Here is a 22,543-nt window from a genome sequence, read left to right on the forward strand (position 1 = left end):
CTCCTTTGTTCCTTCCGTTCTCCCTGTGTTATTGTCCGTAATTCCGAGGGACATCCACATGCCTTCTGAAGAGCTTACTCATCCCCGGAGTCTAAACAAACCCATTTAAAAACTGTTTGTCTCGAGTACAGCAACCTCTCCAGCTGGCAGGAGAGGCTGTGTTAGGCTCCAGGGCCTGGGAGTCCCTAGGGGCCGGGAAAGAGACTTGTAGGAAAGACTCCTTTATCTTGGAAATAACTGGGCGTGGTGCGCAGGCCACAGTCTCATGCAGGGATGGGACTTTAAGGAAAGGTTTGGGAGATACCTGTTTTAAATTCAAGGGTGAATGTATTAGTTTGTTAAAAAATTACAACAGGAAACAAATCTCAAACAGCACCGTGTGGCAGGTTCTGCCTCAAACTGGTGCCACGGTGAACAGAGCTTGCCTCCCCGGCCTCCCTGCGCCGAGGGCTTTATGTGAACCCTCTTTTCATCCGCACAACAGCCCCATGCGGAGGCACCCCCATTTTCCAGATCATGAAACTGAGACCTGGAAATGCTGAGCCACTTCCCCAAGTCTCAGCGCTGAGCCGTGGGAGAGCAGAGACTCACACCACGTCTCCCTGTCCCTGTTGTCCATTAACGACGAAAACGACTCACGAGTTTCACCCTGTGGCCCGCGGTGGAAGAAATATTCCAGGAGCACTCCCGCCGGCTGGGGTATTTGTCAGGCCAGTTGGGGCTCGCCAGGGTCCCCTCTGCACTGCTGATCTTGTGCGCACAGCCCGCTGGTGGGAAGCGGGGGTGGGGGGTGGGGGGAGACGCAGAGAGAGAAGTACTTCACTTGGGGCATCATAGGAGGCATTCTAAGAAGTCCTCCCCCGCCCCCCCCGCCCCCCCTATCGGCACATGGTCATTGGGCAGCGTGGGAGCTGGAGTCAGCCTGAATCAAGTGTCACCTGGCTTAGGGATTTGCCGCTTTATTTGGCTTAGCCGCCTTCCTGGTGGTGGCTCAGGAGCCAAGTAATCTTTCTTATTACTACTATTCACATCATGGTTATCACTAGGAATATGGTAGAGTTCATGGTTAAGAGCACAGGCCCCGGGGTCAGATGGACCCTGACTCAAGTCCTGGTTCTGCCACCTTCAAGCGGGGACTTTGGGCACGTACCTAAATCTTGGTGTCCTTGCCTGTGAAAGGGGCGCCAACCTCACTCAGAGGGAGATTATGTGAAGTAAGTGAGACGCTTGTAAAAGGCTTAGCAAGTGCTAACAAAGATCTTCACCACTCTGCCTTGGTACCTATACTCCTTTCACTTTTTTCAGAGCAGTTTCATTTGGAGGCTACAGCTGTTGCCCTGGTTCCCTGCTCAATGAGTAGCATTTTGACCAATAGCTAGTGTGTGTCTCCCTCTGTGGTGGGTGCTGTGCTAAGCATCCTGAATGCACCCTCTCATTTTCTCCTTCCCACTTTCCAAATGAGAAAATTAGAAGTTTAGAGCAGGTAAGTGACCTGCTGGTAATGGTTGGAGTCAGGACTTGAACTGGCCTGCCCTTGCTGTCACTGACCAGGAAGTAGAGGGGGCTGAGGAAGTGGGCCTCGCCCCCCTGTGGTTTCAGCTGACGGAGCAGTTAAGAGCAGGTGGGGTGGGGGTGAAATGGCTGCAGGAGGTCCCTGCTGCTCACCCCTGCCGCACCCTAGGGGAACCCACAGGAAGGCAGCCACGGCTCAGCTGGCAGGCCCTCCGTGGACTTTATGTCCCCCGTGGCCTCCCCCACACCACATGAGGCACGCATTGTTCTGGCCGAGGCCCACCTCACAGGGGGTTGACAACAAGTTCCAGAATGACAGCTCCTTCCAAGTTCTTCCAACCCGCCTCCCAACCCAACCCATGACTGCCCTTGTCTGCGTCCCAGGGCTGGGCTTGGCGCGCGGCTGCATCCTGCTTCTAAGGACATCTTAGCTCATCCTGTGACAGTCTAGGAAGGGCCTGCGCAGACGGTGAGCCCGGCCAACCCTCACTCTGAGATGTTTATCCCTCGCCCTTGATGTCCTGTGCAGGGCCCTGGGGCCAAGGCCTGGAGGCCTGCGTGTTTATCCGGGATGTTCACACTCCCCTTGCAGGGCGGGGTGGGAACACAGGAAGGCCTTTCCCAAAAGGACCGGACAGTCAAAGCCATCTGGTCCTGAGAACTCCCAGGAGTGAATGAACAGGGAGCAAAGTTGTCCCAGTTCTATTTTACTATTAGACCTGCATATGGTTAATAATATTATGACACAGATGGTAATGTTTCAAGTGCTTAATATGGGCCAGACTGTCTGAAATACTTTCTAGGCATTCTCTCATTTAACCCTCAGAAAAACTTTAAGAAGGGGGTAGGTTTAGCCCCCTTTTAAACAGAAGAGGAAACTGAGGCTCAGAGAGGTTAAGTAACTTCTCCAAGGTCACACAGCTAGTAAGTAGCAGAGCCAGGATTTAAACCTAGGTAGTCTGAGCCCAGAGCCTGGGGGGTTAACCACTTGGCAATAATAACTCCAGGAGAGCACGTGCGGGCCCCACATGCCTCCTGAAGGAGTGAGCTGCCCTGAGAACATGAGTCCTCAGCAGGAGGGCAGAGGGCAGAGGGCAGAGGGCAGGAGGGGGAGACAGATGCTCAGCCTCAGTGGGGTTCACTCTGACACCGAGCACCCGCCCGGCAGCCTGGAGTAGGTTGCCTGTGCACCCCCCACCACTCCAGCCCGAGGTCCAGCCTCACCCTCTTTACAGTCGTGTCCGTTCTCGTGGAGCCGGTAGCCGTTCCTGCACCGGCACAGGTAGCTCCCGAACGTGTTGATGCACTCGTGCTGGCACCAGCCGTTGTCCTTGGCGCACTCATCCTTGTCTGGAGAGATCAATGGACTCCCCTTAGGGCAGCAGTTCTCAACCTTCCTAATGCCGCGACCCTTTAATACAGTTCCTCAGGTTGTGGTGACCCCCAATTTCATTGTTACAGATTGAACATAATTAAAGCATAGTGATTAATCACAAAAACAATATGTAATTATATATGTGTTTTCCGATGGTCTTAGGCAACCCCTGTGAAAGGGTCGTTCGACCCCCAAAGGGGTCGAGACCCACAGGTTGAGAACCGCTGCTCTAGATCGTGGTGATCCCACAGCTGGGGGCTGGCAAAGCCAGGTGGCCCTCAGCACCGCGGTCTCGCCTCCAAGCCCCCGCACCTGAGAAGAAGTGGGCCCGGAAGCCGCGTTTGGAGACCGTGTTGTCCGACTTGAACTCCACGCGCATGTTGTTGCTCTGCGAGGTGATGACCTCGGGGGTCTCGGAGCCGCAGAACCTGCCGTGCAGCCTGGCGTCGGGGGACAGGCCGCTGCGCACCTCCACGAAGTCGTACTTACAGACCTGCAAGGAAGTGACGTGGAGAGCTGCCCCGTGCCCCCATGTCCCTGCCCCTGACCCCTGCTCTGCGGGATCCCCTTCCTGAGAGCTGCACCCTGCCAGGTGTCCAGACAGGCTCAGCCAGGTCCAGCAGGAGGGTCCTCTCGACTCCCACTGGGGCCCCTCCAGCCCGAGGGACAGACCTGGGCACGCCTGACTACACTCTGGCTGTAGGGCTCTGCCTGGACCTCAGCTGATTTGGTCATCCCATGACCATTGCCCAAGAGAGGGAACAGACTGTTTATACCATCCTGGTCCCCAGCTGCACCTCACTCTCTCCATTCCCCTCAGCCAGACACTAGCCTGAGATTCCTTCCCCAGGGGGCACGCCTGTCCAGACCACCTCCCCCTCCCCCCATCCAAGACCACCTCCTCCACTCTAGTTCCTGATGCTCCTGGGATTTCTCAGTGACAAGAGGGCCCAAGCACCCTGTCCGCAGAGAATGTGCAGCTGAAACTGCTGCACGAGCCGTCCCCCGTGCTGCGCTGCTAAGATGCCCAGGAAGCCGCCTCCCTGCTGGCTGAACCCCTCATGAGTCACAGCCCAACACAATCCCCAATCAATTAGAGCGCAGACACGTACGTCATTGCCTTCCAGTTCAAACACTTCAAACTGAAGGGAGATCTGGTACTGAGCCGGGGCCACCACCTGCCAGACACAGTTTTTGTTGGTAGGATAGTCCTTGGGCCACCCAGGGCTGGTGATGGTCCCATTCAGCTTGGTAATGAAGCCGCCACAGGCCACTGCACGGGGGAAACAGAAGCAGGGTTGGTTTGGCGTTAGTTCCGAGTGACTGCGAGTTCCCTGAAGCAGCACCAGGCCCTGCTGTTCTTCGATAATAATAATAATAATAATAATAATAATAATAATAATAAAAAGGTTAGACAATCTGAACCAATGAATGCAGCGTCCTTTCTTCTAGTCCGTTTCTACGGAGGATTTGGAGGGATAAAGTTGAGGACAAGTCTTTACCGCTTTTAAAAATAAGGGCAATGCATTTGTGCTGACCTGTCACCCAGTGGCATAGTTGGGGAGCTCACATGACTTGGACCAAAGGAAAGTTAGCAATGTTTGCACCAGGCTATGCACTGTGCCTGGTTTACGTAAACAAGCAGCCACGCAGGTGGGCAAGGAAGACAGGGCACCAGCCAGGCGGGAATGGAGCGAACGGAATGCAGTCCTAGCTGAGCCACACCCAAGTGCTCATGGTTTTCCTTTGCCCTTATCTTCTACCTTAGTAATCATGTGAATTTTACGCAGTCACAGGAGAAAATATGCGAAGGCTCCAGTTACAGTGCCTCAGATGGAGTCCATGTCATTTGGGCAGTCCTCTCACACTCACGACTTGATCGAGTTGTTTCTCCCTCTGAGAAGGAGGTGGGTCATCCGCCACAGCTGTCCCTGGTACTGCACAGTCAGCCAGCACCCATCTCTGCTCCGCTTCCCCGAAGACTTGTCCCCCACCCCCTCTCACTCCAGCGTGGCAGGTCCAACACCCACCTTCACATGCCTTCTTATCGGCGGCCAGCTCGTAGCCAGGGTCACATGCACAATTGTAGCTGCCCAGAGTGTTGACGCAGCGCTGCTCACACCCGCCACGATCTGGCCAGGAACACTCGTCCACCTCTGTTGGGGAAAAGGTGACTCCGGTTAAAAGATGACAGCCCATCACAGCCCACGTGCTGGGTCCCCAACAAGTGTCCTCCAAGCACAGGAATGGCTCCTGGGGGACACAAGAGTAACTTGTTAGGCAGCAGCAGGGCTCCGCTGGGGAGAGAGAGGCCTGGATACTTCCATTCATCGAAGGGTTCAGTCAGCTGTCTTCATTTATGATTTCTGAAAAACCCTCAAAGGTTCCATGCCAAACGCTGAGCCCATTTCAATGCCACCAACTCCCCCCAGTCCCAAATATGGAACTTCTCAGGGACATTAAGTAAAGGGTGAGGAGAAGGGACGCGTTTCTAGATGAAGATGTATAAGTATTCTCCAGGGATAGAACAAGAACCTGCAAGTAAGCATTTTTATAAATGATCTGAAGAGGTGGGCACAGGGAGATCTTCAAGGTTACAGAAAACGCCGGGCTCTTAGGTTAGCCTTTGCTCAAGAGAAGTTGCAGAAAGAGGCCATAGCGAGACTGAGTCAGCAGGGGAGTCACATGGGATTCAGCATCGACAGTGTCTAGGGATGTGTATGGGGCAATTAAGTAACACAAGTAGGACACCAGGAGTGCTGTCCAAAGTAGAACCAGGGATTCATCAGAGAATTTCCTAGACACATCAGCCTAGAGAACCACTGAAGACTAGAAAATCCCAGGTTTTGGGCCTCTCCAAGAAGAGTATCAGAAATAAAAGGAAAGATCATTATTTTCTGTCACCAAGTTGTGGTATCTCTATCCCTGAAAGAGAGCATACAGGCTGTGGCCTGAGCTGAGAGCCTAGTGAAGGGAAATCAGAACACTGCAACATCTTAATAATAATAGCAATAAACTCCAATCTAGGAAGAGGAAAGGGTTGGGGCAGGGAGGAAAGTAGTGGTAGTTTATAACACCATGGGAGGTAGGAATAGAGCAAGCACAGAGTTGTCCACAAAAGGACCGTATTGCACGTAAGTAAAAGAAATCAGGACATCTTTGAGTTCCTTGGTAAAGACCTGAAAAGATCCTGGGTCCTAGCAAGGATTCTTTTAATAACATTTCTGATGGATGGCTTTTTCTGACCTGGCTTGAAAATGCCCATAAATAAGGCTCTCGTTGCTTTTCAAAGTATTTCTTGTCCTTTGCAATTTGAATTGTCAAACTTCCAACCCATTGGTCCTCCAGAAAATGCAAACCCTCCACCATAATGTCTCCCTCCACTCTGCCCTCTTCCAGATCAAATAAACCCATTTCCTTCCAGCCTTCCTTGTTTAGGATGCACAGGATACTCGTCAATCAGGTTCTCTTCACTGGGTAAAAAACAGTTTGCAGATGTCCCATCACTTTACATACTGGATAGTAATATAGCTAACTCTAAAGTGATGTGTTCTTAGGCTCAACAAAGCCTTAAATAAGTCGGTCAGTTGGAGAGATATGCTCTAGGCAGGGGGTTAAAGTTGTCCATGGCCTCAAATAAAAGTAAATATTAAGTGTGCTAAAAGAGTAACAGTCCTGCAATTACTTATCATTTTACAATATGCAAAGCACTATCTTTGACTTTTGCTAGAACTTACCGAACAGCGGTTCTCAACCTGTGGGTCGCGACCCCTTTGGCGGTTGAATGACCCTTTCACAGGGGTCGCCTAAGACCATCCTGCATATCAGATATTTACATTACGATTCATAACAGTAGCAACATTACAGTTATGAAGTAGCAACGAAAATAATGTTATGGTTGGATCACAGCATGAGGAACTGTATTTAAAGGGCCAGAGGTTGAGAACCCCTGTTATAGAAGGAGGAGTATCGGCGATAAGGAGAAATAGAGTCCAGGCCTTAGAGTGAGCCAGACAGACCGCGGTGGAATCTTCCCCCAACAAACTGGGTGATTCGACCCCTCTGAGCCTTCCTCCTGCTTTATAACGAGGAAAATAATAATAATAACACCTGACTTTAGGGTTGTGGTGATTGAGAATGACACGTGTGACGTATCCAGCACATAGACACAGGGTCAGTACATGGCAGCTATCACTATAGATCGCAGCGGGTTCTTCTGAGATTCCTGAGGGTGCAGAGTCACAGTGAGGGGGGAGTGAAAAGAACAAAGTCACCTGGCCGTACCTGAGTCAGGTGAGAGTAGGCCTGAGGAGGGGAGTGAGACAAGGCAGGAACAGAAAGAAGGAACATGGGCCAGGGATGGGCCCATGAAGACTAGATGGGCAGCACCACAGAGTCAAGAAACTGGCTGGTGGGCCTAGGGAAAGGGCGGAAAGGAACTGTGGAAACGCCCATCCAAATAGACTAAGATGAACAGAGGGCCAAGGGGGCGGGGGCGCGTGTGAAGGAGGAGGCTGATGCCAGAAGATGCTCTGATTGTGGACAGGGCACATGTATGTCACAGGCAAGAAAGGGAGGACCACAGACGACGAAGCCTCCTGGTGCCATCTTAGCCACAGGAGGGAGGCGGGCTGGTGGGATGGATTTGGGCCTAAATCAAGGGGAACGTAGTCCCTCCAGACGCTAGAAGAACGGGCTGATTGATCCAGGAAGGTGGGTGACAGGTATACATTTACACCTGAGCTCTCGCCAGCAAATGCAGTGGGATGCTGGGCCATTTCCAATCCTTCCCCAGTGTGGGTGGATGTATGGAAGTGTGTGAGGGACCCTGCTCTCAGTGGGAGCCTGGCTGTCCTCTGTATCGCCTCCCCGCTACGGTGCAGTCGCGTCTGCACCAAGCCCAAGGGTTCGTGCTTGCTCTGGGCTGTAGCGGCCAATGCCAAGTCTGCCAGAAAATTCTGGAGGAGTGTGGGGGTGGGAGAAGAAGATGAACCAGGAATCAGTTTTGCGTAGCGGGAGCTCTGGCTTCTTTGCTTTCTCTAAGTGGTATTAGTGAAAGAAGGAAACATTTTGAGGTTAGATAATGAGATGACTCACGTAGGATCCCAAAAATTGTTTCAAAGAGGGTTAAGGCAAGAGAAGTACCTTGAAAGATGCCAGTCCCCCTCATCAAACACCTTACAGTGGTCCATCGGCCATGGGACAGAGGAGTGTGGGGACCGAGGTGGGAATCCTCATATACTTTTGTGGGAAGTGTGTGACCACGGTGGCACTGCCAATCCTCGAATGCTCCTGCCTTCTCCTGAAGTACCCAGAAATGTGAGGTGCTCTGCCAGCTGCCCAGCCAGCAGGCTCTGAGAGGGATGCCATCTGGCACCCGGAGAGGGGTGCCGAGGCCAGCTGGCACCCTGGTCAGTGTCATACGCCAGCTGGGCCCTGAGCAGAGCCTCTTGCCAACTGGCACGAAGGCCAGAGCTTCTTAGACTTGGTCCAATTCTTCTGTGCAGCCTTGTAGTTACCCTTCTAGCTCCTTTCACCAGAGAAGTCCTGACATGCAGTGGGCACCGGGGATTCGCCGGACATCCTACTTATGGTCTCTTGGGAAACGGTTGGGCAAAGAAGCTGGCTGTGCTCAGTCTCTAGACCTGCACTGACTATATGGCAGATACCAGCCCGGTGTGGCTATCAAACGCGTGAAATGCAGCTGGTCAAAACTGGGATGTGCTGTGAGTGCAAAGCACACTGGATTTACAACTTAGTATGAAAAACAAACCGTAAAGCATCTCATTAACATTGTATATAGTGATTAAATATTAAATGATAGTATATATTAAAATGATAGTATATTTATATTGGGTAAAATATATTAAAATTAATTTCACCTGTTTCTGTTTCTGCTTTGGTAAGATGGCTAGCGAGTTTAAAATTACACATGTGGCCTGCATTTGTGATTGGCCTTTTGGATCTGTTGACAGCAGAACTCTAGACTGCGATCTCCATCTCATTCATCCTCATGGGAACCCAAAAAGGTAGGTAGCAGGTTGCCCAATCCACAGATGAGTCTGAGCTTCACCCTTCATTCATTGCCCAGTAAGTATTTATTGAGGCCACTGTGGGCCAGGCACTGGGAATAGAGTGGAGAACAGAGCAGGTATGAGCCTATCTGAGATAGGAAATCTGGCTGCCTGAGAATGGATGGCTAGTTAGACACGAGGGCAGGACTAGAAACCGAACTTCAGATGCTGAACCCAGGGCCCTTTTCCCTATACTCCCAGGGTAACAGAGTGTCAGCTTCAAATCACAAACATGAATGAAAAATTCAAGCTCCTTTACTTGCCTGTGGCTTTTGGTCTGCCATGGGAAGAGAGAGTGCTGTGGAATCCTGTGAGTCCAGGGTCTAGTTCTAGCTCTGCCTCCTGAGGACTTGCTTGTTCAGCTTGAACATGGGAGTAATGATAATGCTACCAAGGGCTGTTCTGAAGATAAAGCGAAATAACTAGCGTTTCTAGCACACTCAATAGATGTCTTTTCTTTGCCCTTTAATAGGTTCAGTGAGGTTTCCACCAGCCCTGGTTCAGGGTCAAGGTCATTCTCCTTGATATTAAAAAGATGTCAAGCTGGGCCCATGCACTAAGTCGGTGTAGTTGGGCCTCAGTGAACACCTTCATGGGCATCTAAAAAGATGTTTGCCAATTGAAATGCCCTTGAAGTAGCTGGGTCACCTGGCCCGCACCTCCAGGCTGAGTCTGATGATCTCCTGGCCTCTTCCCAGGTTCACACTTCTTTGGCAATACCATTGCCCATTTGTTTGCAGTCTTTTTCACCACGTTAAGCTCTTGAAAACAAAGACTGTGCCCCTTTGTGTCCCCAACCCCTAGCACGGCTCCTGACACATTATTTGATGACTGCTGGATGAATTAAGTGGGGAGGAGGGAGAAGATGGGATCTTCTAACCAGCCAACGGAGCTGGTTATCATGGTTACTTGAAGCAGGCCAACGTTCTCAACTCAGTCCTTACACACTTGCTTAGCATCACAGAGAGAAACACTTCTGTCTGTTGCCCTGACTGGCATCTCCAGTGGGGCTGCCACACAAAATGCAGGAGGTCAGTTAAATTTGAATCGGGACATACTGCAACTGAAAGGTCATCCTTCACCTGACTCTCAGACTCCACTGGAAATCCTGCTTTGTTTGTTTTCTCTAAATCTGGCAACCCTACTCTCTAGCTTCGGCCGGTCCTCTCAAAAATGTGCATCGCTGACTAGCAGCAGAACCCGGAAAGGGAGTGGGGCAGTGCCCAGGTATCTCCCTGGAAAGAACCCAGTACCCAATGTATAGACCTGGGGATGGGAGTCGGGGGAGAAGAATGACAGGAGAATTAAAATAAATAGAATCAGAACAAAACCTCATGATCATTCATGACATGTGGCAAACAAAGTAAGGCCCCCCCAAACTGTCCATGACCAGCCCCTAACACCTGTGACTCCATTACCTTCCGTGGCAAAAAGGACCTTGCAGGAATGATTATATTAAAGATCTGGAAATAGAAGATTGTCTTGGATTATGTGGGTGGGACTCATGTAACTACAAAGAGGAGAGTCAGGGTGAGAAAAAGATGCACCTGGGGAAGCAGAGGTCCGGGATGAGAAGTTCTGCATGAGAAAGGCCGACCGCCATTGCTGGCTCAAAGGTGGAAGGGGCCGCGAGCCTAGGAGACAGGGGCCTCCTCGAGAAGTTGGGAAAGGCAAGAAAATCTGACTTTCAGAGCGGTGAGATAATAAATATGTGTTGCTTTAAGCCACCCAGTTTGTGATCATTTATTACAGCAGCAACAGGAAGCTGATTCATGGCAACGGCAAGAAGAAATGGTCACTTTTTTCCAGAGAGAAGGATAACCACCTCAAACTCCTTCCTAAGCAAAAACAATGAATGGGACCAAACATTATACCCCGGGCACTCGCTTACGCTATGCCATTTTCTCCTGACAACAACTCTGCCATAACCTGGTCGTGCTGTTTTTTTACAAATGGAGGGATTGGGGCTCAGAGAGGTTATGTAACTTGCTCAAGGCCACCCAGCCTGTGTGGCTGCTGCTAAGTCACGTGCAGGCTGGGCAGGGAGGGGCCGGGACAGTGAGTTTCCAGGTACCTCAACTAATACTGTCACGGCTTTCTTCCCGTTACAACCACTAGCATCTTAAATACACTTACTGTGGCCTGGCTTTTTGCTTGGGAAAGAATTAAGTTTTGTCTCCAATGATTGAAAGCATTATGATCATTATGATTCTGTTTCTGCTTGGGTTCTGCTCTCCCCAGATACCTCGAGACAGCTCACAGAGTGCCTCACAGCCATCGCTGCGTTGGGCTCTACGGCTGGTTTGGTAAAATAGGCAGGTTCCGCCGAAACCGGTTTGGCTCAGTGGATAGAGCGTCGGCCTGCGGACTGAAAGGTCCCAGGTTCGATTCCGGTCAAGGGCATGTACCTGGGTTGCGGGCGCATCCCCAGTAGGAGATGTGCAGGAGGCAGCTGATCGATGTTTCTCTCTCATCGATGTTTCTGACTCTCTCTCTCCCTTCCTCTCTGTAAAAAAATCAATAAAATATTTAAAAAAAAAAATAGGCAGGTTCCTTCCCCCGCTTTAGGGAGAGGAAAACCGAGGCTTCAGTAGGGACAGATGGGTGACTGGTCAGAGTCACATGGCTGAAAGTGGGTTCTCCTGACACCCACCTGCTTATGCAGAACCTGGGAGAAGGGGCTCCGAGGGGGCAGTTGGGGAGACTGGGAGTAAGGGAGGACCAGGGCTTCTGGGTTGGCACAGTGAGGAGTCCTGGGAAAGGAGAGAAGAGAGGGAAAGCAGCCTTCTCCCGTGTGAGTGACACCACTAATCAGAGGACCTCCGCTGCGGATGATTTCTCCATTCAGTGCTACGGGCGCCCAATCACAACGTATTGGGGAACGCCCAAAATGCCCTTATAGGATGTGGTCTGAGCGGCTTCCGGACCCTGAGAGCAGAGAGGGAAGACCTACCCTTTCAAGGGAGTCCTGGGAAGCCCGCTGTGCTGGGCCAGGAATGCAGGCCTTCCCATACCATTCTGGGTCTGGTTTCATCAAGACCCTGCAGAGCAGTCGGTCTCTAAGGCAACATGGAGGTTTGTTCCCCGAGCACCAACCCCCCTCACTCTCCATCCTTCCCCCACCCACTTGTAGGCTGGGGCTGATGCTTCCGGAGCGGAAGCCCTGGGTGGCCTCTCTGGCCCACTCACCGAGTTTGGGTTCTTGATCTATCTGAGTGACTATCTGAGTGACCCTGAGCAGCCCTCTCAACACTGATCAAACATAACCCAAACCCAACCCAAAGGGTTATTTTGGAAATTAAATAAATTGTGTAAATCAGTACCTTACACAGTTCCTGGCACACAGTAGGTGCTCAATTAATGCTAGCAACTACACAGATATGGATTGTTCTCCGTGCTCAGTTTCACTAAGGTTCACTGAGTTGACCTTGTAAACTTACCAAATCGAATTTCCAAGCACAGCAGCAGGACTTTCTGCCACGGAGACCAGGGCTGAGCCTGTTCCCAAGTTAGTCATGAACTCTGTTGGGGACCCTAGCACAGCCCGAACATGGGTCACTGGCTCCTCCCTCTAGGGAGCCTTGTTTACAAGGTGCTAGGGTTCTGTATGGGTTTTGTGATTCTTAAGCGGGGGGAGGGGGTGAACACCTCTTTCTGTGACTAAAAATGGGAATAACTGCTAATTCATACCCTTGAAAAAATTGGCTGCAAAGCCCGCTTTATTGATAGAGCCATCGGACACAAACTTCATCCACATCTGGTTGGAGCTTGATTTCACGTCCTCTGGCTTCTCATAGCCACAGAAGTGGCCAATCAGGGCGCTCTCCTCCGAGGGGCCATCACGGATCTCCAGGTAGTCGTATGCACAGCTGTCATGCCTTTCGATCTAAGTGGAGAAACAGAGGCAACATAGAAGATGGCCGATGGCTTGGCCTTAAGGTTTCTAATATAAGAAAGCAACCTCAGTATCACTCTGAAAAATCTAACCAAACGGCCAAAGGACCCAAGCGTGCCCCTGGCTTCTCCAAGCTGCCTCCTACTTGAGAAAACCAAGGGTGAATCAAGCTGCGAAGAGACTAAGAAATGGTAAACGGGGCAGGATAATTCTACAACACTTTTCGCGGTCCCATCCTAGATATCCACTTCGATGACTCCCCCACCCTCTCTAGAAACCTTCAGAAAGGAGACAGATACGATTTCAAAGTCTGCAAAGCTTTTGATACCAGACGTCTGGGTACAACACACCATGGGCTTGAACTGGCCTCTTAGGTTCCCGTTGTCAACCAGACCATGGAAACCCATCTTCACCGAGCAGAGCGTGTCTAGCAAAAGTTGACATTTACGTCATCCTTGGAAAGACCATCTGAGCAGTACTTACCTCAAACACCTGGAAGGCAAGCCCCACGTGAAATCCCTCTGAAACCGTAATCCTCCAAACACATTCCTTGGAAGGTCTGTAGTCATCCGGGTAGTTAGGAGATTGAATCTGACCAGCGTCCTTGTTAATGTCTCCCCCACACGTAGCTTTAGGAAGAGAACCAGAGAACCAGCTTTAGAAAGAGAAAGAGGGTCCCTGGTTGGATCTTACGGAGGAAGTTGGCCACTGATCACCACTAGGTGACTCCACTTGCCAACATTTTCATTTCCATCCAGCCGAGACTGTGCCTCCAGAAAGGCATAATTTTGTTTGCAACTCAGAATTCTTTCCATAGACAGAAAATAACCACGTGGAGCAGTGGGTGTCCACCTTTGCTGTGCATCAAAATCACTGGGCGAGTGTTCAAGCCACAGGAGCCGCGGCCACAAGTTCTGAAGGAAGTGGGTCAGGGGAGCGCAGAGCTGCAGTGATATTCGAGTTCCCCAGGTGACTCTAATGCGGAGGGTAGAGGAGCGCTGGGCCAGAGGGACAGGTGAGTGTGCGCACACATGCGCACAGGTGTCCACACACATGCGCACAGGTGTCCACACACATGCGCACAGGTGTTCCCACACATGCGCACAGGTGTCCACACACATGCGCACAGGTGTCCACACACATGCGCACAGGTGTCCACACACATGCGCACAGGTGTCCACACACATTCTTTCTTTCATAAACACAAAACATTGGCCTCTCCAAAATTACCACTTAAAGCCAAAGGGGGCCTTAATAGCCACCTAGTGGGCTCCTTTCGTGGAGGAGGTAATATGTGGAACAAACAGAAGCAGAATTGGCCTGGTGGCAGCTGCCTAGAGCCCAGGCCTATGGTTCCCTCAACTCAAACACCATGGTGGCCTCAGAGGCCCTTCCAAGGAATGTATTTGCAAATGCCCTGGCATTGCCCAAAGTCTCTTTTCACCAATGAAACAGAGAGGCTCCGAGAGGTTCGATGCTTTTCTCGGGCTCCCACAACTATTCAGAGCTGCTCCTTCCATGTCCACAGGGTCTCATACCCGCCCCTCCGCCCCCCAGCCCGACACCATCGACTGGACTGGAATGAGGGTTCAGCAGGGTGGTGACAGGTAGATGATGTCTGTCCTGAAGTGAGCAGATATGGCCCCCTGCTTCCGGAATGTGGAGGAAGGGGACAGTGGATTCCTCAGCCTGGCCCTTGCTGTGGCTTCCCCACCGTCAAGGTTCTGGCAGCTGCCACGCGTGCCTGGGACAGCGGGCTGCATGGGAAGGACAGCGGCATATCGGGAGCTGCCCAGGTGGCGTCGTGAACGAACCTTCATACACCGCGAAGAAACCCTTGCCCAGGATGTTGCTGCTGCTCCGGAACTCCACCCAGAGCCGGCTGTCCGTGGAGACGAGGGGCTCTGGGGCTTTATCGCCGCAAAACCTGCCTGGGAAGCGGAAAAGAACGGTGAGGCTGCGGGTGGACAGTAAGAAGGGGCTCGCTGCAGACAGAGAAGCAGTGTTCCCAATGGGAGTCAAGGTGATCAATAACCCCGCCAAGGTGATCAATAACCCCGCCGGGGCAACTCATCCCGCAACACACACGGGATTAACATGTGGATGGGAACAGACCCAGCGTGTGCCTTCTTCAGACTGTCTGAGGGGAATTCCAACCCCAGGCCATCACAGTGCCCGGGGCGTAGCCCAAGCACCACTCCCTCCTGCCAACCGCACTTGCTGAGGTGCTGAAGGTGAGGGGGTAAGGTCCGAGGCGGTGATGACTGTGCCCCCGTGGTGTTTCCCATCACACATACACCCTTCTCTCCTGGGGCATGCCCGTGGGCAGACCTCCTGCCTCCTTGCCTCAGAGAAGGCATGCCACAGATTCCATGATGAAGAAATCAGATCTTCTTGGCTTTTGAATGTCACAGTCTAGTCACAATACCAAAGATTTAGAAGACTGCACAGTGAGTAAGAGCACATTTCCCATCCTTGGAGTCTTAGAAAGATTCCTAGGATGGAGGAGTGAGGGAGACTAGGGAGAGAGGGTTGGAGAGGCACCATGGAGCCTCTGAGAGGACCCTGTGCCCTGTCCCACCCTGAGCTGAGATCTGTGTGGAAGGGATGATAGAAGTGCTCAGTAGGTTTAAGGATCTGGGAGAAGCAGAGAATAGCGCCCCAGTCCCTGGGCAGAGCCTGGGGGGATGACAAATCCCTAGATTTCGCTTGTCCCACTTGGGGTCAGCACAGACATGTCTGCATGGTATGTTAGGCCATGAGGCCGGAGATAGGCAGGTATGCAGAGTTCTTCAGGCAAAGCATGGCATGATGGGAGCAATAGGATGCCAGGCTCCTGGGAGGGACATGGAAGTAACTTTCCCATAGCCTGAGGAACTGGGGAGCCACCCAACGTCTTCTAGGGAGACATGGACTTGGCTTGAGTGAGACAAGGAGGAGATACAGCAGACACTTAGATGGACAGATGTGTGAAGACCAGACAGGGATGAGGACATCCCAGCATGCCAGCCGGCATAGCGATATGGAGGCCTCCCTGCTGCCACGCCCCGACACAAAGTCTGTCCCCCACCAGCACCCCAACCCAGGGTAGGGTGGGGGAGGGGACACAAATGGACAGAAATTAAGTTCCCAATACCTGATGGAGAGGGTTCATAACTGTTACTGAACTTTTGTTACTGAAAATTATAAATAAATGTGTATTTCTTGGACACTTGGTATGAGTCTGAAATTTGGACCCTCTATAGAGGAAAAGGGGAAAGGCCATGCCTTCCCGGTGTGTGGTCATCCCTGTCCATATAACTCCTAATGCCACGTAAGGTGGCACGGGGCAGGGGAAGGGATGGGGCAGGTGGAAGACAGCTGTGTCGGACTGAGCAGTTCTTAGTGCGGACCAGTCAAGGACTACTTGGACTGGGGGTCACGGTTCTGACAAGTACCCACTGTGTGAGTCCCTCGGAAAATCCACTGAACATTGGGGGACATGGGGAGTGACTGTTAATGGGTATGATTTCTCTTGATTGTGTTAATGGTTGTATACCTCTGAGGGCATGCGAGAAAACACTGATGTAGACACTTAAATGGTGAGCTATTTGGCATGTGAATTATATCTTTCTATTTTTTTTTGAAATCCATATTTCGCGAGCACTCTCTTATTGCCAGCACCATGTGACATTACACCTTGAAGCTGTAACTCTGCCTTTCTGAGAAATGGGGGAGTAAGTCATTTCCTAGTGGCCAACTGTGGCACACATTCCTTGGAGAGACACGGGGGTAGAGGCTGCTAATCTCTCTCTGCTTCCTTCCGATTCTGGCCACCTGCAGCCTTTTGGATTGGGTGAGCTTAATATTAGCGCGATGAACTGAAACTGCTGCCAAGAATCCAGCGAGGAAAAATCTGTGAGAAGCCTATAAATTTTCGATAATGGCTCCTCTGCCATGGCCAATTAGTGTCAATTAGTTCTTGGAAAACAATACCCAAGCGTGGGGAAGTATTGCTTACCAGCGAGGGGACGCAGCCCCTGAGCCTCTGTTGGGCAACGCTGGTTCACAAGGAATTCCTTCTTAGCCTCGCCCAAGGGTCAAGTCCAAGCTCTCCTTTTAAAGCCCCAGCTGTCACAGCCGCTGGGGACTGTTTCCAACGGAGAGAGGGACTGCCACTGTCGTGCTGCCTAAGAACCCAACCGGACGTGATAAACCACCCACGGCAGGGCCACCGGACCAGCCGTCTCTGCTCAGTCCTCCGGACGAGGTAGGGGTTACAGACCAAGGTGTATTTTATGGCCTTGGCAGAGCTCGACTCTGTAGAATAAATTACAAATTATTTCTATGTCTCTCCTCGGGTCACTTGTGATTCTTAACTAGAACCCTCTGCAGTGTCCCTGGACTGATGTCTCAACATTCTCTTCTTCACCAAAATGGTACTGATAAAATCCCCCTTTTTATTGAGCATGTTTATACCAGGCACTGCACTAAGCATTTTACACAGATTAGCTCATTGCACCCCCCGACCCCCTGAATTAATCTCATTTATGAGAAAACTGAGGGTTGGAGAATTTAAGTTGAGTTACACTCTCAGTTGTCAGTAAACACAGGGTTTGAACCGTGGCAGTCTGAGACCCTGACCTTCATCATCAGTTTCACCACTTTCACCATCATCACCATCACAACCATCAAAAAGAACTTCTCGGTTTAAAGTACAATTCTAAATGCTGGGCACTTTTGGACCAGTAGACATCAATCTGCTCTGAGAATGTAAACATCATTCCCACTTCCCATCTTGGAAGCACATAGGGGAATGAAGATCAAAGTCTCAACCGTAAAGCAAGTCTGTGGCAAAGACAGGCTCGGCTGCTGGACCCGTTTCTGCTCATTTGGGAGGCTGCCCCTGCCCAGGGAGCCCAGTAGTGGGGCCACGCGACACTGATTGGCCAGCCTGGCCTTTCTGAACTTCCCTCCCCACTTCAGGGAAAGGAGGAGAAAGGGCTTTTGTGTGCATTGTGGTGGTAGAGAATACTCAAGGACAGTTCTGCACACAAGAGTACATTGTTAGAGTCGCTCCTCTGCAGAAATAAGGGAGGGAATCCAATTAACAGGATGGCATTTCAGATCACTGGGTGAGTGCTCCATGCGGCCACCTTCCTCCCCCCCTTTAGGTGCAATCTCATAAGTGACCCCTGAAACTGAAAAACCAATTTGATATCTTTAACCAGCCGTGAAATGTTCTCAATCTACTTACATTTCCCTTTAATCACGCTGTGAAAACCCAGGTCCCAAACAGCCTCCTTCCAAGGAGACTTAACAGGCTGGAGAGAAATTGGACTAGAGAAAAGGTGTCAAATTCCTAAATTGAAATCTGGAGGAGGAGTGTAATAAGGATATCAAGAGAGGAAATGCAGATGAGAGCACGACAAGCAGGCTCCACGGGGCGTCATAAAGGGTTCATTCATAAAAAGTTATGCACCCATTATGCCTGGATTTTCACACACTGCCCTGGGAAAATATGCGATGCACGGTTTTTCAGAGCGAGATGCATACTTTCACCATTCGCCCTAATCCGCTCTCCCTCCTGCCAAAGGGGCACTGACCTGCCTCCCCCCGGCAGATTTCATGGCACTGACCCCTCCCAGGGACCAGCTCGGCCCACACAATGCACTTGCTCCAAACACAAAAGTTCACTAACAACTGCATTTGGAGACATCAGAGCGGGCCGAATAGTTGGCAAAGGAGGATTCCTGTGAATGAAGAATGGTTGCAGGCACCGGGCCATGTCTTGGCTGCGACACACACACACACACACACACACACACACACACACACACTGCAAAAGTGTGCACAATATAAGCCCCCCCCCCCAAACACACCCAAAACAAAACAAACCATCACCAACAACAGCAAAGAACAGAAAAAGCCCCAGTTAATCTATGAGAGTGCAGCCAGAAAGACCAGGATCTGCAGTGAGAAAATGGTTCTTTCAAGAAAAGGGAGTGAGTGGCTATCCCTCCACCATGCCCATTCTGCTGTGTGCCTGGGCCCTCTCCGGGGAACTTCAGTAACAGAGAGCTTCCTCTTTGCTGAGCCCTTTCAGTCTGTCACACTCCTGGGGGAGGATAGGGTTGCCAGATTTAGCAAACAAAAATACAGGAAGCCCAGTTAAATTTGAATTTCAGATAAACAGTGAATCGTGCATTTTATCTAGCAATCCTAGGGGGAGACCCTTCTCAGATACAGTCTCTCCCCATCACCGGGACATCTGCATTCTGGCCTGACCTCAGCCATTAGCAGGCGGTGTGGCCTCAGAGAGTTGGTCCACATTGGGGAGTGTGGTTTTCCCATAAGGATGTGGGATAAGTGACTCTAAGGTCCCTGCCAGGCCGAGGGGTCTGTGTGTGATTCTATGTTCTCATGTCACTGCTCCTTTTACTCTTTTAATTATAAAATAATACCAAATGCATCTGGTGTACTTGGTACTAGACAAGCACGTGTACACATGCATTTGTAGGTACGTGGGATCATTCCCTGACCGGGCTCCTAGAATTCAGGTTCAATATTCTCCCAGGAATCTGTACTCAGAAATCTCCCCAGCTGATGCCGGTGCACAGCCTGGGTTAGGGGCCTCAGCCACCAGGAATGCAGCCTCTGTTGTTCTGCATATCCAGTCAGTGTGACGGGTAAAGCCGTGCCTCCCTCCGGCTGCTAGCATACATCACGTCTGCTCACATTGGACAGGAGGCAGGAACCCAGGGCAGACAGCCTCCCACCTGCCCTCGGGCGGCATGACCGTGTGCCCTGCGGTGCACACACTGTCTATGTGTGGCCCGGGGATCCCTTTTTTGGCTTGCTTACCTGGACTGCTAACTACCTGATTCCTTCTTGTGTTGGTAGCCTGGTATCCCCACTCAGGCTGACTCGGCTCCCTGCTAGAGCACCCATGGACACAACTTCCTACCTATCTGTACCTCTAAGAATTTAAACTCGTGGCCCTCTGGACAGAGGGGGCTTGTGTGCTCTTCCAGACGGCAGCTGACCCGGCTGAGACCCCTTGGTCACACAAAGCCTAAAATCTGCCAAGCCCCCTGGGATCCAGCCAAAGCCTCCGGCTCCGTCTCTTCTGACCCACTCCCGAATCGGGCACGAAGTCAGGCTCAGCCTGGCTGTGAAACTCCCCAGCGTAGCTCTCTTCTCTCTCTCCTGCCTCCACCTTAGGCAGATGTCCCTACAGCAGCTCACTCCCAAGCAGTTCACAGCATACCACGGTGGCCTTTCTGTGCACAGGAGCATAAGCCAAGGACCAAGTTCTCATCGAGGGCTTAGACTTACAGACCGGAAGCCCACCCTACAGACCACTCTAAACATGAGGGCAGCTCCGTGTCGATCTGCTTCTCTGTCTCCACCACAGCTGCCATTCCTGGGGGATTCCTCATGCCCCACCCCCCCCACCGGGCACCAAAGCCCTTGGTCCTCCTTATGACGTTAACCTTCCCTGGTCACCCACGAGGCAGCTTTCTTCTGGTGACCAATCCCGAGTGGACTGACCTTCTTCTTTATGCCCCCTGCCCACTGCCTCTCACTCAGGGGGCCAAGCTGCCCTTCCACGTATGCGTTCGTGTACGCTCATCTCTCCAAACTACTACATGCTCATTAAAGAAAAATTAGGAAGTAGAGCTAAACCAGGAACAATAAGAGGAAATACTCCATGATCCTGAAATAACCACTCTGTATAATTTATGTATATTCATAATTCTACTTGAAATTCACATTGTAGACCACAGGATGATTTCTCCCAGTTGAGTCCAGCCCACACAGTGATTTAAGCAATTCTGGTCAGGATATCCACTGTTCAGTTTGCCACACTCTGCTCCATGCCTTGTTTTATCATACCAACCATACCAACCCCACTTCACTCTTTTACACCTTATTTCTGAAGGCATCTGAGTTTGCAGCGCCAGCATAATAGACGTAGAAACGTATTTTTTTGTTAGAATGGAATCCCACTGCCTATTCTATTTTGTCATACCTCTTTGGGTGTAACAATGTAAATGAACACCTTTCGGTATCAAGAAAGGGTCACCTCCAACTTTATTTTTTAATGGCTGGATAGTTTTCCATTGAAAGGATGAATCATAATTTATCCTGCTAGCCCCTGCTGTTGAACATGTAAATTGTTTTCGATTCTTCCTGCTTCAGTGAGCATCCCTGGAGCTAGAGCTTTGCACACTTCCTTAATTAGTTCTCCAGGACAAATTCCAAGAAGTGGAATTGCTGGGTCAAAGGGCATTCACAGTTTTAAAAGCTCTGAACATGTGTGGCCAAATGGAAGGTTCCGAGTTTTACAACGACACACACCCTCGAGAGCTTCCTGTGACTCCGTCTGGATGGGCCCTCGCGAACATTAACGGCATCACACGGAACATCCGATCGCTCCTCTCCCAAGGCTGTCTTAAGTCAACTCACCCAACAGGGGGGCTTTCCTCCAATAACCATCCCGGACCTCCACGTAATCGTACCAGCACAGGCGGCTTTTAAACAAATCCATGGACGTGAAGTTTAAGACGATCTGTAAAGAGTTACCATAAAGTGAGTTTTGGCAACAAAGCCCGAGGACCTTTGAGAGCCTCATCTCGCATACCGGTGTTCTCACGTTACCCCTCAGCATGCAGAGCTCTCAGACCACAGTCGGAGTGTCCTCTCGAAAACACACTCACAGGAAACCGCGTGACATTCAATAATAAACCTTAAGCAGGATGGGGGGTAAACAGAGGAGATGGGTCCTTCGGTTCCGTCGGGGGAATACGTCGAGCTTTTGAAGTCACAGGGTGGTTTACAGAAAGCAAGATGCATTAAAGCCGGGCCAGGATGCACTGAGCCTGGGGATGCGGAAGGAGGCTAGGGGTCGATGAAGTTCAGAGATACGAAGAGATCTTATAACATCATCAATCATTCTAAAGGTCCTGGGGTTAGCCCGAGTGCATCTGAGCACCTCCGTGATCAATGTCCCCTCGGCCATGACCTCACTCCTCCGGGGTGTGGTGTGTCTAATAGCCTCCCTGCAGTTCGCTCGCTGGCTCGTTCGTTCGTTCGTTCCACCTACTGTGTGCCAGTCTGTGCTGGCCTATCGAGACAGAAGGATCAGAAAGACAGGGTTCTTGCCTTTAGGATCTCAGACAGAGAGGGAAGGGCAGGTGTGTCAAGCCAGTTAGAACAGCATGAATAAATGCTGCAAAGAGAGGAATAGATGGGAAGGGTGCTGAGGAGGCCCAAGGAGAGAGAACTGAATTCTGCCCGGTGACCCTGGAGAAGGCTTCTCGGAGGAGGTGGCATTTAAGCTAAGGGGAACAAGGGTCCCGTGGGCCAAGGAGTAGGGTGAAAGCATTCTGGTGAGAAGGGCGACATGAGCAAAGGCAAGGACGAGCCTGCAGACCTGCACTGCGTTGTATGTACGCCCAGCCCAGTTCCCTGTGTGTGTGTCTGGAACAAGGACGCAGAGGGGAAAGGAGAAGGAGCGAAGGCTGGGAGGTGGGAATCAGTTGGACTGGAAAGGAAGGTTCCAGTTCTTCTGCGCATCCTGAGGCCATTCAGTGGACGCCCTGTCCCCACCAGTGCAGGGGGCTGAGTGACCCTGCACACAGGCGCTGCTCCCATGAACTGGCCCTGGTCCCCATCACAACCCTTCCAGCTCAGGGCTCCGCT

At 51.2% G+C, this 22,543-nt stretch overlaps 1 protein-coding gene across 1 annotated transcript in view; it reads right to left on the bottom strand.

Annotated features, from left to right (window-relative positions):
* Window positions 1-22,543, bottom strand: part of TLL2 (tolloid like 2) — a 97,202-nt gene that overhangs the window by 7,168 nt on the left and 67,491 nt on the right. Inside the window, exons 10-18 of the mRNA XM_059660937.1 lie at window positions 21,308-21,410; window positions 14,671-14,787; window positions 13,340-13,485; window positions 12,652-12,847; window positions 4,918-5,043; window positions 4,000-4,160; window positions 3,200-3,380; window positions 2,737-2,862; window positions 640-767 (exon numbers count right to left, since the gene is read on the bottom strand). Coding sequence (XP_059516920.1) covers window positions 640-767; window positions 2,737-2,862; window positions 3,200-3,380; window positions 4,000-4,160; window positions 4,918-5,043; window positions 12,652-12,847; window positions 13,340-13,485; window positions 14,671-14,787; window positions 21,308-21,410 — 1,284 coding nt within the window. The remainder of the gene's footprint in view (window positions 1-639; window positions 768-2,736; window positions 2,863-3,199; window positions 3,381-3,999; window positions 4,161-4,917; window positions 5,044-12,651; window positions 12,848-13,339; window positions 13,486-14,670; window positions 14,788-21,307; window positions 21,411-22,543) is intronic.

The sequence above is a fragment of the Myotis daubentonii genome, chromosome 13 (assembly GCF_963259705.1).
Source record: "Myotis daubentonii chromosome 13, mMyoDau2.1, whole genome shotgun sequence".
Lineage (NCBI taxonomy): Eukaryota > Metazoa > Chordata > Mammalia > Chiroptera > Vespertilionidae > Myotis > Myotis daubentonii.